Source organism: Sander lucioperca, chromosome 4 (assembly GCF_008315115.2).
Source record: "Sander lucioperca isolate FBNREF2018 chromosome 4, SLUC_FBN_1.2, whole genome shotgun sequence".
Classification (NCBI taxonomy): Eukaryota; Metazoa; Chordata; class Actinopteri; order Perciformes; family Percidae; genus Sander; species Sander lucioperca.
The window spans coordinates 31,659,023-31,673,885 of NC_050176.1; the positions used below are offsets into that span (position 1 = coordinate 31,659,023).

At 39.4% G+C, this 14,863-nt stretch overlaps 1 protein-coding gene across 2 annotated transcripts in view; it reads right to left on the minus strand.

Moving 5' to 3' along the window:
• tbck (TBC1 domain containing kinase) overlaps nt 1–14,828 on the minus strand; it is a 56,711-nt gene extending 41,883 nt beyond the window's left edge. For both annotated transcript variants that reach the window (XM_031277085.2, XM_031277086.2), the window contains exons 1-21: nt 14,679–14,828; nt 13,834–14,046; nt 12,008–12,080; nt 11,570–11,684; nt 11,387–11,460; nt 10,079–10,220; nt 9,885–9,945; nt 9,734–9,795; nt 8,937–8,998; nt 8,463–8,611; nt 7,443–7,581; nt 7,236–7,335; nt 6,777–6,826; nt 6,518–6,647; nt 6,134–6,232; nt 5,975–6,037; nt 5,757–5,883; nt 5,388–5,438; nt 5,224–5,307; nt 3,239–3,324; nt 1,239–1,275 (exon numbers count right to left, since the gene is read on the minus strand). In XM_031277085.2, the coding sequence (XP_031132945.1) occupies nt 1,239–1,275; nt 3,239–3,324; nt 5,224–5,307; nt 5,388–5,438; nt 5,757–5,883; nt 5,975–6,037; nt 6,134–6,232; nt 6,518–6,647; nt 6,777–6,826; nt 7,236–7,335; nt 7,443–7,581; nt 8,463–8,611; nt 8,937–8,998; nt 9,734–9,795; nt 9,885–9,945; nt 10,079–10,220; nt 11,387–11,460; nt 11,570–11,684; nt 12,008–12,080; nt 13,834–14,026 (1,897 nt within the window). In that variant the 5' untranslated portion in view covers nt 14,027–14,046; nt 14,679–14,828. The remainder of the gene's footprint in view (nt 1–1,238; nt 1,276–3,238; nt 3,325–5,223; nt 5,308–5,387; nt 5,439–5,756; nt 5,884–5,974; nt 6,038–6,133; nt 6,233–6,517; nt 6,648–6,776; nt 6,827–7,235; nt 7,336–7,442; nt 7,582–8,462; nt 8,612–8,936; nt 8,999–9,733; nt 9,796–9,884; nt 9,946–10,078; nt 10,221–11,386; nt 11,461–11,569; nt 11,685–12,007; nt 12,081–13,833; nt 14,047–14,678) is intronic.
• Between the last annotated feature and the right edge of the window lie 35 nt (nt 14,829–14,863).

Sequence of the window (14,863 nt, forward strand, 5' to 3'; positions counted from 1 at the left end):
TTTTTTCAGCTGACTGTAAAACCATGACAATGTAATCAATATTCTTGAAATAGCTGTGTGATAACAACTATTCCAACACACACAATGGCTTATATACTGTATTTCATAAAATATCTTCGGCACAATTTGGTGTTATTTTCCTTACTTGGTGCATCAATAGTCTTGTGAGTCACTACTTAAGACGCAGAAATTGGTGCAGACTGGCCCACAGGGAGCACTTTAAGAAGCCTGTGAAGTCTACAGCGCAGTTCTGCCACTCTGTTTAGTCACAGAGACGTGACACTTGGTACAGACCTGTATCTGCATACAAAGGCTTTGCCTTGTAAAAACTACGGTATTATGTCCACCATCCATTTCCGTCAGCATATTAAAAATCACAGGTGCATTACATTACAAGAAAATTACTTTACTTAATTTTATTAAAAAGCAGTCTCAAAAGAGACCATTTTATTAGCATGTTAGTTTAAAACAGTCCTGCATTTACAATTGTACAGTATAGAAGTATTGTCAACAAAATGTTCTTAAGAATGGCCCGTCAGTGTTTTTTTATTTCATTATTACTGATGCATTAACATGTAAAAAAAAAAAAAAAAAAAAAAGTTAAGTTGGTTGAGGAGGCGCTAATACTAACTGCTTTATATTAGTACTTTTGGGAAGTTTAATCTATAACAATAAACATCTCTGAAATGTAACTAGTACTCAAGCTGTAGATGGAAATGTAGTTGAGTAGAAGTATTAAGTTGCAGAAAATGGAGATGATGTCAACTGTCAAATGTGGTTGAAAGCTCAGTAAAAGCTAGTAAGTGGACCTTGAGTTAAATAAGTAAGTTTTGTCAAAATATGTGTGATGTTCTTGGCTTTCTGATCTTTTTCCACAAGGAGGAGAAACATTGCCGCAAGCAACTGTCTAATCAGCTTTATGTTGGGATTTTAAAATGTGCCCAGATAAATGCAAATTAAATAAAAGATGTGCTGGTGAAAATCTGAGGTAGTGTAGGACTGAGCGGTCGAGTCCTTTCCCTTTAGCAACGGAATTAATTTGCAACTGGAATAAAGGTCACCAAGAGAAAAAAAACACAAAAACCTAAATAACCGGTCCATACTGGACCCACTGACCTTTACAGTCTTTTTTATTGATACTTTAATTGAAGCAGAGTCAAAATAGACCTTTGACAGTTTTAGATTATGCTCAGTGCCACATCATATCCACTTTGTGAGTACAAAGAAAAGCTACTTACGTGTAAACATAGTCAGGAACCATGGAATAGCATAAAGCTGTGTGGTAAGAAAAAAAAGACAAAAGATATAGGCACATTTCTGAGATAATGCAGCATTCATTTGTATGCAATATTCAGTATGTCAAAACAAATTGCTGAGAGCTCAAATGAAATAAATGAATTGCTTTCTAACTAGAGAGATTTTTTAAGAAATGTAGCAGCACACATGGCTGAACATCTCTACGGCTTCTGAGGAACAGAAACGGCAATAAAGAGCAAACTGCTGAGTTTGGTTATTAGTCAATGGGGAGAATGCTGACAATGAATTTTATTATACAGATCTTGTCATCCACCCTTCTTTCCCCTCCTCTTCTCCATTCCACATTTTCCCCGGAGGAAATGCATAACATTGAAATTAAAGACCGCACACACACACTCATTAACCACCTGTTATAACACCTGCCAATCGCTGGCCACCACCACTGAGGCTCTGTAATATTCAGTAGCGAAGGGTCTGGAGCAGAGTCTGCAGCAATTGGAACTGGAGCTTATCTCAGTCAGTTAATTGATAGCTAGCTAATTGTGTGGGAGCTGGTGTCTGTTCAGTAGACCTTTCTGTGCCCCAGGAGTGATGACCAGGAGAGAGCCACTGCAGTCTCAGCCTCAATTTCAATAGCTCGGTAGCAGGACTGCGAGTCCAGCCAGATTGGATTAGTGTAGGTGTAAATGGCAGACCTAGGAGAGCAGATTTGGCCAAATTGAGAATGGCCTGAATTAAACCGCTGGCCACATGCAATCTGACTCTCTGCCTGATGGCTTCAGGCATTACTGGAGCGGAGTCCTTGAACACCACAACATTTCCAAAGATTACTTGTGGTTTCTACTTGCTTGCACAAGACAAATTGTATTGAGCTAGCCATGTTTTGGTATGCATATATGGGAAATCAAATCCATATTCATACTGCAGTGACATTTGGTATTTTAGGGCCAATAGATTTATTGCCTCAGTAAAACAACAGTTCGAGAGTGTTCTCTAAAGTTCGCAGAGGAAAAGGGGATTTATGGTCTGTAAAGTCTAATTACTGGGATTGACATCAAGCATGAAAGCTGTATCAACAAAGCTTGTTCCAATATCACCCGGGCCTAACAACGAAAACATGCATACAAAGTCTCCTTTGAAAGGCAAGTCAATGCTGGTAGTACTGTGCATAAGTCAGCAACATAACAGCATGCTTTTCTTTGAAGAGCCAAGTCTGAAAAACTGACAAGCAAGATAGTGAAAGAATCACGATGGGACATCTGTTCAAGGGAAGAAAAAAAAAAAAATAGCACCAACAACTACAGGTAACATTTGTGAAACAAGCCAACGTATCTTTCCTAATTATCTTTTTCCCGACACTCTTTACATTATGACAGACAATCAACAAGCACAGTTTTGTGTTTCACTTGCATCACTTTAGAAAAGAAGCTACAAGATGACAAGATGAGGAGGCTTTAATCCCTGACTCATCTATGATAAAGACCCCACTTTTCACCGGGTAATGTCCCAGGGGCCGGTCCACAGGTGACACACATCCATCTCAGCACACTAACTGAAACCCTAGAGAGACAGTAGAGACTTTAACCTTGTCACTGTCAGAGCAGAGCTGTAAAGAGGAAAGTGAAGGGCAGGGAGAGGTGGCACAGAGTAAGAGGAATAAGGTAAGCCTGGCAGAGGACAATCATTAAGTGTGCCTGGGAGACATTAGTCGCTGTATAAATCATCACTAGTGGACTACTGGGAGAACCTGACCCTCGCCACAAATTCTGGAAGGGAGGATGTGGAACAAAAAGTGTCAATGACAAAGAAAAGATATACACAGTGATCTATGGTTGGCCATTTCCTTTGGCCCTGGTGCAGACAAGAACTGGAATAATGTCTTACTATCTTTGACTTTCCATTAAAAGGTAAACTTCCACTTCCCTCCACTGCCGCCTATTGTCGTTAGTGTGTTGGGGCACTTGCACTCTTGGTAACTTACGTCTGGGATGAAGCCAATCTCATTTAGATGGTTGCTTAGCTCTGGGTCATGGAAGGCAATCATTTGGGAGAAGACAGTCAAGTACTCTGAAACACAGGCAAAGGGGCAAGAGGTCTATACATAATCTATTGTGTAGCTTGAGTGCTCAAAACCTGAAAGAAGTCTTCTCGACCAAAGACTTTACAGTCAACAGTAACAACGCAAGAGGGATTACACAAGATGTAAACATACACAAACTTACCTAATAAATGACTGGATTTAATCAATCAGTCATCAAGCGATGAGATCACATAATTCAGATACTTTTTTATCAAAATGATTATTTAAAAAAAAAAAAATATTTTTTATTATTTTATCAACAAAAGGAGCTCCGACCAGACAGATAAACATTAGCTAGCTCTCCAAGGCATCTCGCAGGGGAAAGGAAGGATAATATTCACATTCCCCACAGAGTTCAAGTGGTGTATGGTGTAGCTGTTTATCAGTCACATAAGGGGCCCTATCTTGCACCCAGCGCAATTGACTTTGTACACTGACGCATTATCATTCCTATTTTGTACCCGACACACAGCGGACTTTTCCCTCCACAGACTCATGTCGGTAAATTAGGGAATGAACTTGCGCTCCCGGGGGCGGTTCAGCAAAAAGAGGAGGCGTGTTCCGGCGCAAACGTTCCCTAGTGCTATTTTGCAGTTTCAGAAAACAATTCCGCCACAGACCAGGAAAAACCTAGTCTAAAGTCAGTGGTGCGTTATTCAGATGCTATTTTAAGGGTGCATGCTTGGCCGTAATGTAGAGTGTGCACACCGCCCATACACTGTGCTTCTCTCATCTCACGGACCCAGCAGTTCCCATTTTTGCAAACCATACATAAATACAAGGAAAAATATGACCTTGTTTTACACAACATTTCCATGAATCATGGATGTGTTGATGACATAAATGAGGAAATATTAGAGGGCTTAAGGAAATGTGATGTTGAACTGCATGTACCGATGCCACTAAACCCAAATGCCCCAGCAGCAGCACAGGAGAGGAGAGACAGAAGAGCTGCAACGTCTATAGTGAGGTAATCTCGGCCTAATGTTAGACTACATTGCAAAAATATCACCATGCATTCATAACCTCGTGATTCAGTGAGAGTGAGCCCAAAACATCGGAAAGTATGTTTTTTTACATTTTGTCAAAAAGAAAAATCAATAGCAAACGTCGGTCTCCTCGGCTGCGAACCGCTCCTGGCATGCGCCCATGGATGTATTAAGAGTGTGCGCCTAGCAAATCCGCCATCATAATAGCAATCCGCTTGCCTGCTTTTAAAGGTAATGTGAGATAACGCTCTGATTGGTTTATTGCACGTTACGCCCAAACCACACCTATGAGTAATGTAGCTACTTCAGACCAACCCATTTTAGATTTGCGTCGGGCGCAAGAGTCATTTATCCCGCCGGTATAATAGCAACAGCGCCCGAGATCCACCCACAAAGCTACTTGCGTTTAATACTTGCGTTTCAGATCTTAAAATAGATCCCAAGAAATGCTTGTGACATTTCTCTGCAGGCGTTTACAGTTTCATTTGTTTTCATTTGTTTTCCTATCTCTAAATGATGTGGCTCAGCTGCAAACTCCAGTAAGACAAACTGAAATTAGTTTTCGCAGCTTAGGAACAACATGGAGCCACAATTTAATCAACATTGAGCTGATGGCTTGATGCTCTGTGCCAGCCGATGATAATTTGTTTTTGAACTTAGCTGAATGATCTGACCATGTTTAATACTTATTACTGAACTTGCAGTGGCAGGTGACTACATTAGCGCAAAAACACTGGATGGCTGAAGTGGAAACAAGTAAGATGAGGCAGAGTGTGTAATTTATATTATAATCAGGAGAAGCAAAAAAAAGATTAAAATAATGTATTATTGCGCAAAACACAGCAGATCAGTATAACTTTTCCAAACACAACAAGTGCTTATTCTAGTATATCTCACCTTGAATGACATGAGAGTTGTCCTTCAGGAAAAAGTTGTACAAGTACTTGGGGATGAAGGCAGACATGCAGGCATATGCCAGTGCTGTAAAGAGTATAAGATAAGTATGAAAGGACGGCATGAAACGAAAAAAGGAAGTAAGCTATTAGAATTTAAATTATTACCTTCATTATTGAAATTCAAGTAGAGGAATGGGGCACAAAGTGAATCCAAACCTGAAATGATGCAAAGAAAATCGAAACAGTTTATAATACAAACTTGCTGTATAGGGTCACACAGTTTCAACTGAGGATAAGGAAGGGAGTTTACAAGATGGGATGTGAGCATCACCTAGTGTCCAGTCATATACAGTACATTAGAGATGCAAACAGAGAGAGCGAGAGAGAGAGAGAGAGAGAGAGAGAGAGAGAGAGAGAGAGAGAGAGAGAGAGAGAGAGAGAGAGAGAAAAAACAGAGAAAAACAAAAAAGGAAAATAAGAGATTAAAAAAAATCCAGTGAGACAGAAAAAGAAATTGACGGAAGAGTGTCTGACCCTGCCAGTAGACCAGGTCAGGGTGGGAGACCACCCAGGCTTTCAACACACGCCTGAACTTGATGTGGCCCTGAGGAGATGACAGCAGCTCGTCGTACTGGTGGCAGCGTGGGATGTCCACCTCAATCTGTAAGCATACACAAATACACACCCAACAAAATAATGAAGCTAAATTGTGTAACATGACTTGACATTTTACCTCTTTTTAAATAAGTTACCTGTCTGTCAGTTGGTATGGGAGTATCCTTGTCTATGCTCTCATATTTGGCTTGAATGTCCCCCTGTGTAAAAATTAATGAAAATAAAGACAAGTGTCCGCACAAGAAAATGTTAAAACTGCACCTTTTCTCAACACAGGACTACAATTTCTCTTGTACCTCAATGCCCAGCAGTGCTGCCCACGCCAGGCCTCGAACAAGAGGGGGGATATCCACTCTGGCCTCTTTCCACACTAGGTTCTTCTTGTAAGGATAGGCCTGACAACAAAACATTAAACAAAGTATATATTACCCAGCTTTAATTCAACAATAAACTGTTCTAAGATAATACAAGGATTAATATTTCAGTTGAAACGATCACAAGGCTCTGACATATTTAGGCACTAATTGGACATGCTCATGTGTGTAGCATCTCGTGCATTCTAAGTGTACATGCGACTGAAAGTGTGTGTGTGTGTGTGTGTGTGTGTGTGTGTGTGTGTGTGTGTGTGTGTGTGTGTGTGTGTGTGTGTGTGTGTGTGTGAATTTGTATGGAGCCCAGACCTTGAGAAGCCTGTCAAAGAGGATGATGCGGATGAGTTGGTACTCGGTGTCTCTCTCGCGGATGATGAGTGGGAGCGTGACGGTGGCTGACAGCTCATTGCTGCTGTTGGACTGAGGCAGACTTGACTGTCTGTATGAGGGAGAAGTAAAGGCAATATGACATTACCCGAGCCAAAATAATTGATAGGGTGAAAGGGGGGAAAATAGTGACAGGTTAGGAGAGGGCGAAAGCGGAAAGTTCAGGATGGAGATTGCTTACTCGTCTTCCAGTAGAGGGTAATAGGCTTCTCCTGCTACATCCTTTAGTCTCTGAAAAAGGAAGAAAGAGGGTTAAAAAGAAATCATAACTAAGGTTCAATTCTGTTCAAAAGGTGCATTTTGAAACCACTTACAACATAAATAAAAACACCCACTATTACCCAAGTGTGTCAACATCCACATCAACATCGTTCAAAAGCAAGGGCACATTTGACAAAATAAAATACAGTGATGCATTGTTTATAGAACAGTTGCCATCTTGTGCGATGAACAAGCACGCATCAATACAAATAATGTAAAAGGTTAATGAGTGCTATGTTGTTACAAATGATGAAAGGGGCATAGAGAGCATTTAGATTAGATACTTAGTTTTACAACTGGAAACATATTTGAAAAGGTATCCTCAAACACCAACCCTATACACAATACATACAATTACACAATACTGTACATGTCTTACATTTCTGAGTTGGCAGAGAGGCAGTGTCACTGTTGTGTCGTCAAGCAAGAAACTCCGATCCCTTCCCTGGCCAAATGACTCTCCATCTTCCAGGACAAAACTTAAGAAAAACAGAAAGACAGAGAGAGGGAGACATGTCATTATGTCTGATTATCATCTGAAGCTAGCAAATGCCTTCATCAGTGTATGTGCGTGTGTGTATTGTACTTGGGCAGTGTGCAGATTGGAGGTTTGGACTGTATGATCTCCTTGTTGGTCAGCTCCTTCTCCAGGTCTCCCCCCGCCAGACACCACAGATGGTACACCTCATCTATGGCCCGCTCTGACAGGTAGTCTTCATCATCGTCTAATGACACACACAAAACAGTAAACACCTTCCCATAGGCACAGGTGGCCGGCAGCACACACAAATGATTAGTTTATTAGCAAGTTTAATCATCATCTCCTGACATGAAGACATGTTCACTCATATGGCAGTGGAATCTTGACTGGACATAACTTAAAATATATATTTCACATAATGTGATTTCACAGTTAAAACTAACACAGTACAAGTAAGAAAATCTCTTTAAAGATTAAAGAGCCCAGAGGAAACAGTTGATCTTGTGCAGTCAACATGATGTTCAATGTGGAGCTCTTGTCTTTGTGGAGTCACTGAACTGAAGTGTTTTGGAATTAACCACTGGACCGTATGTGAAACAGCAAAGCAATAATCTTGTTGAAAAAAACTTGGAAATGTATCCCTATCCACAAAGAAGTCCCCCACGTGTCTTACATAGTCACCTTTTGGAATTTAGCCCTGTTTATTTTCAGGTGGGCTTTACATATAGTATGTTTCACAGAATCTAAGTGTACATTTTGGAAATAAGACGTAGGAGCAAATGTACAAGAATATTAATTACACCAATTAACTATGCTTTCAAGAACATGAATAGGATGATGAGATTACAGGTTATTTGAGATATCAAATGTAAAACGTCTTAATTATCAAAGAAAATTCTCACAGGACACCAATTAGACCTTTTTGACACTAAATACTTCTATCTAACTGCTGCTATTATTAATATTGATGCTGGCATGCTTAATTAAACTTACTTCAAGAAAATCAATTCTTATTTTTGAAGTTTTTAGTCAAGAGGAAGAAGGCTTGACGGGTGAATGGTGTGCATGTAGTGTGTAAGTGTGACTGTAAGGCTGCATGCGCAGTTGTCTGGAGTTGGGGCGGACCTTTGCAAAGGTCACTGATGTCCTCTGGGAGCTCCAGATGTGCACAGCGCAGGGAAGAGGAGAACAGACTCACAGGCTTCTGGAAGGGCGTATAGAAGCAGGAGATGCCACTAAACACAGGGTCTCCCAGCAGCTGTGCAGGGGTCGGCCTGGAGGACAAAAACATAAAGGTCATGACAGCAAAATATCTACAAACACGGAGTGTGCCTTCAAGTTGTAATTTTGTAACAACTGACAAGTTATTGTATAAACATTTATGTTATATAAAGTCATAACAGCTGTTTATTGCAGTGTCAGGCAATAACTTGCATCTGTTTATTTTGGTCTCATTTCCCTTGTTGGTTTTAGCATGCTGGAATCCTTTCTGACGTACATGCAGCAACTATTTCATAACCCGCATGGCCAAAGTGTTTTGGAAACTAAACAGCCAATGTCCTCCAACAACAAGATAAATCCATTGGAGACAGTATTTACCTTTTGGATGGAAGAAATGTCAAGCACTTCCTTAATAACTCGAGAACATTCTCAGGCAACTCCTGTAAAACAAAATGACTTTAATAGTACCCACAATACATACAAGTCTCCTTTAAACTTCCAATAGTCTCACAAAAAAGTTAAGAAAGATTAGGAAGGAAAACTACATGTCTAATTGAACTTATTCAAATGCATAAAACTAAGTTTAAGTGTGTAATTCTAAATTAAAGGACAATATGAAAATGTGTATTTATTATAATTTCTGGCAAGTGACAGCGCTTACATGCAAATGACCCTTTAGCTTTTACAGAACACTTAGAAACATCTTCAAAATCTATCCATCGACATAGCACTGATTATAGACAACTGTCAAGTATTGTTAAGTCAAGTAAAGTTGGCATCAAATGCTGACTTGTTTACTTTTTTGATCAGATATTTTTCGATCAAAATCAGTAAAACTAAAAAACAACATTTTATTTAGGCAAAGATCTTTATTCAACCATGATGCATTGAGCAGTTTGGTATTATTGTTGAGTGAAAACATAAAAGATTTCCCAAACTAAGATATTTTTAAAAAAAGTATTGTTTTGGTATCAGTAACTGAACTTTGTATTGTTTTATATATGTCAATACTAAAACCTTTCAAAACGATACAAAGCCCTTGCGCTTTATTTTTTTAATATAAATTTAAAGCCTATAATGCGACCTAATTTTTCTTAAAAAATACCATTAAAATGTATTTTTATATAAAGTATCTTATTGACAATGATTAAGGCTGCCGATGATTTTTACTTTACCTTAATAGTATCAAGGCAACCATGTTCCTCAGCAAGGACGGTGACAATGTCGTCCATGCAACCTGAGAATGAAAAATATCTCAGCGTGAGCCTAATTGAGCTTAAGAGCATATTGCTCAGTACTTAAAATAATGATGTCCTTTTCACTCACCCAAGGTTAGAATGAATTTCAATCTCTCACTTATATGAATATTCTGCAGCAGTCGTCTACCCTGTAATTGATTCACAGCATTAGAATTCATGGTGAAAATTATCTCTACAGCGTGAGTACAGCATGCAAAACCCAGACAGCATCAAAAGATCAGGCCTTATTCCTGTATGAAGATGTTTATGAAGGATTCTTACTGCACATAATTCAAAGAGCAAAACCCCAAGAGACCAGACATCTGTCTTGGGTCCTGAAGGCAGAGGAGCTGCATCATGGGAAGAGTCACTGGGGTGAAAGGAGCCCTGAGCGATCACCTCTGGAGCAAGGTATGATGGGTACCTGTGGTTATGTTCACAGAGCAGATAAGCACATTACTTTGAATTCCCTATATAATTAATAACTATAATAAACAACTGCTTTCCCAGCTCAGTGCAGAAATGTCATAGTGTGTTAATCAGTAAGCTCTGTTTAATTATTAAGTTTAAGTGTGTCCTTTCCATATTATAAATGAATATTATTTATTGGCAAAATTACTCTATGATATTGCTCACATTTCTGTCATTAAGTGATGCATATTCAGTTGTTCCTGAGGACAATCTGGATAGCTGTTTGACAGTTACAATTATTACATTTTCCATCCAGATGTTTCATTGAAAGTCATGTGTATGTGCCATCATTCCTCTTTTCAATCTGCGAAAGGATATTAAACAGAGATACTTGGTATACACAAAGGCCTTTGGATTAGGATAAAAGTCCAATGATCTGTTACAGTTCCTAAACCAGGAAGATATTTTGATTTCCTAAAGGCTGCTTTCTAAGACAAAAGAATGGGCCATTATGCATCAATGTTATGGTCAAGTCCTGTTTTTATGATTTGACTAACAGCGAACAGACACAAGTGAACCTTTGATCCTGAACAGACTGCTTACATAGCTCAGTCCCAACAGGTGAAGCGTTAAGGCTGTTTTATGCTTCTGTGGAGGCTCCACGCAGAGCTTTCGCCGTAGCCTACGTAAGTGGCCTGATGTTTATACTTGTGCGCTGGTATGTGTGTCGAGCCGGCATGTGTGTGTCTGGGGGGGAGGGGGGTGTGGTAGAGGGAGAAGTAAGAGAGTGACAGCGAAGGGCTTCGAAGCGAGTACCGACTCTAGAGTCATAGTGAGAGAAACAAAGTGTCTCCCCTGTGCTTTCTGACCATGGTGAGACATCTGTAGCAGGAAAAGTTAACCCGCTCCTTGATTTCATGTTGTTTATAGAGAAGGAGAACCAGGAAATGAGTCAGAGGAAATGCAACGCTACCAAGCCACGGACGAGAGACGTGCGTCGCCGCGACGTGTAGTTACATTTTTCGAGAGGTGCACGTCAGGCTACGGCGTAGGGTCCGGCGTAGACGCAGAGGGGTCTGCGGGGGTACGCCGTCGATTTGACGCAGAAGCACAAAACGGCCTTTACAGAGAAGCACTAATGGACCTTTCTCTGTGATGAATGAGGAAAAAAAGACGTACCCAATGGGAAAATCTACATCGGCCCCATGATCCGTCATGTGATAAAGGCCAAACTTTGCCAGCTTGACATTCCCCTACAAAGAAAACCATATATCTTAGAACAGTATTACATTTAAGCAATCATTATATTGTCTTTTAATTGGAGAGTAAAACATAGACATACATACAACAGCTCAATTTTACCTTGCAGTCCATGAGCACATTGTGTGCGCTGAGGGCTCTGTGCACCATACCATGTTTGTTCATAAACTCCAGACCTTCAAGGACCTCATAGGCTATCTGCAGCACTGTCTCTGGGCTAACACAAACAAAAACACAACAGTGTGTCAAACCAAGAAGTGGCTGGTTCAGAGAAAAGACACGTTAAAGAAATGATCTACCTTTTCAACACTTTAGTAATAGAAATTTCTATTCACTGTTGTTAATTTGCAAACTTATCCTCAGAAAGTAGATGGCAATGTTAATGCATACTATTTCCCTGTCTGTTATATACAATATAATTTAAATATACAACACAAAATGTATCAATAACTGGATACAAGTGAAAGTGAAGGTAGAAAGCAAAATGGGTCCATCACATATATAGTAATTACTTCATGAGAATTTTAATGATAATCTCACCTGGCTGTTTTCCCCTGTTTTTGAAAATCACTTAAACTGCTTTCAAAGTGTTCAGCAACAACAATCAGGCGTTCTATAGAGCAAGAAGAAGAAACTGAAGTTAAAGATACGCAAGATAAGCAAATATTGTACATATAATAAATAAGCATGTATTGATTCTACCCCTCTTTGTACAATAAAAAGTGAGGTGAAAATGCATATTAAAAGAAACATGTAAAGTATTTAGTTTTTTGACACATCTACAATATAAAGTAATGCAGTAAAAAACAATAGCCGTCTGAGAAGGTTTCTTGACAATGTGTCATAGAGGAGTGGATTAGACTATATGAGGGTGTTTCCACCACAGGAACTTTCCCAGGGGACCATACACATTTTAAGGAACTCGGGAACTAAACCTGCGCTTTTACCAGAGGAACCAGCGATAGTTCCAGGTGGCAGAAAAATCCCTACTCCTCATCTAGTACTTACTAAAGGTTTGGGATCTTTTGCGTTGGAATTTGTAGGGCTGATCCTCACTGATTGATATAGTAACTTTGAGGGCTGTAGTTTGTGGTGTTCCTGTGTTGGACTACAATAAAATGCATGATGTCCTGTTATTGTGTTCACCACTTGTAAATACAAACCTTAATATATCTATTAACAACCGACTCACATATAAATCCCAAAATGCATTGATTCCACACAGAACAACAGAATGAAACAATACGCATAATAAATACGCAGCTCCTATCTTGTTTGACCAAATAAAATGTCAGTTTTCCTGACAATTTTTGTTGCCTTGTCAAAAATTGCTACCTTATGTGTTTTTGTGTATTTCTGTCAGTTTTATGACATCTTTATTTATGTCTTTTTTTTACTACAAACAGGGCTAAGTGTACAATAACAATATGGGGAATAGATTTTAAGATTTTCAGAGGGAGTACATACTGACAGAACACCTGGTATGTTTTGGATAAGCTCAGTGAGAGTGCACATCAAGGCCAGAACATGACTAACTGTAAATGAAATGGGAGGACAGTAGTGGTGTAGTGGAGGGTATACAGTACACAGGTATACAGGGTATACCCACCTCTTTTTCTGACAGTTTACAGTATATCCACCTATCAGCCAAAAAGCCTTTTGATTATATAGGAGAGTATGCCCACTTCCTCCTCAGTAACCTACCCATCTACATAGTAGTACACGCACCTTATCAACTACTACTACACTTAGACTTAGATTTAGAAAACGTTAATGTCCCCGAGAGGCAATTTGTTGTACAGTACAGGCATACTGACACATAATCACAACACAAACATTGAACCAGACATCTACAGCACTATTTATCTATCACATAACGTACACACATCAATAAATAGAATACAGTAAAAGGAGTATATTGCATTGTTATTTATTGTCATAAATAAATAAAACTACTGTGCATTACTTCACATATATTCCTTCAGTCATACCCCTCCCTACATCTTATTTAATTGGGTTATTGCCATAGGAATGAATGAGTTTTTTACTCGGTTGGTTCTGACATTAGGATATCTATATCTACGACCAGAAGGGAGCGGCTTGAACTCCACTAAAAGTGGATGGGTTGTATCCATGTAAACCTTGTCTGCCTTCTGTGCCAATCTGGTCAGATATCATTGGTACAGGTCTACTTGTTGCTTACCAATGATTTTTCCACAGTTTTTAACAATCTTCCCCAATTTGTTCCTATGGGTAATTTTTGAATGTCCATACCAGCCTACAATACAGTAGGAGAGAATACTCTCGATAAACGACAGGTGTACAGGATATACACCCCTTTCAAAGGGTGAGTCAGAAAGTCATACCGTGTTTCCCTCTGGAGATGTCCACATATTGGCAGAGTCTTGGGTGAGTGATGGTCTTGAGGATCTGGAAACGTCCCAGGATTTTGATAGAGTTGGGGGTAAGAGGGAGACCATTGCTCCCACAGACATCATGAGGAAGAGCTGAGGCAAAGAAGGTGAAGGCCCCCAGCTGGGCGTCTTTGAGGGGCCTCATCTCGCCACTGGCTTCAAGAACTGATAATGGGAAAAAAGCAATAATGATATATGAATTATATGGGATAATATATAAGTATGAATGTGAGGAACATGCTGATCATCAGCATGGTATGATTGCAATACAAGTTCACATTGGTGTCATCCAGTATTATCCAGGGGGTTAAACAAATGTTAAACTGTTATAACACAGTCATATGACATCGTAATATTAAATTAATGCCAGATATTTAAAGTTTAGGTAGTCCCAGAAAGGGGGCAAGAGCACTTACTCATTGCACATTGTTTGACAATTTTACCGTCAAAATAGCAACAAAAAAAGTGCATTAGGGTTAACTGCTTAGCCACAATTCAAGCTGTTCATGTTTATGTTAACTCTGGCTGAGGCAAAGACCATCATTAAATTAAGTGATCGGTCAAAACTGTCATTGTAAGTAACGTTAGGCTACTGGTTAAGTTATGCAATATATTTACACCATATAGTTGTACTGTAGATTAACTTCGGAAACAAAAGACACAATGTCCACAGTGATGCTGCAGTTAAACCGACTGTGAGTATAGCTAACTTGTGGAAATAACTGCCTTATTAGCTCGGGTAGGAAAGAAACCAATGATTTAATGTGCATTACATCCGAAAGAATGTGTGTACTCACACTTAATGGAGAAGCTGTGTGGCCATGACGACAGAATTAACTTGAAATGATTGATAAAATATGTTTGAAATGAATTCCTTCCCTGGCTTTGCGATGTGATGGAAACAGCTGAGTGAACGTGATCAATGACGTTATTTGTGTGCGACAAAAAAAAAACGTAACAACGATTAATGAAATTAAATCAA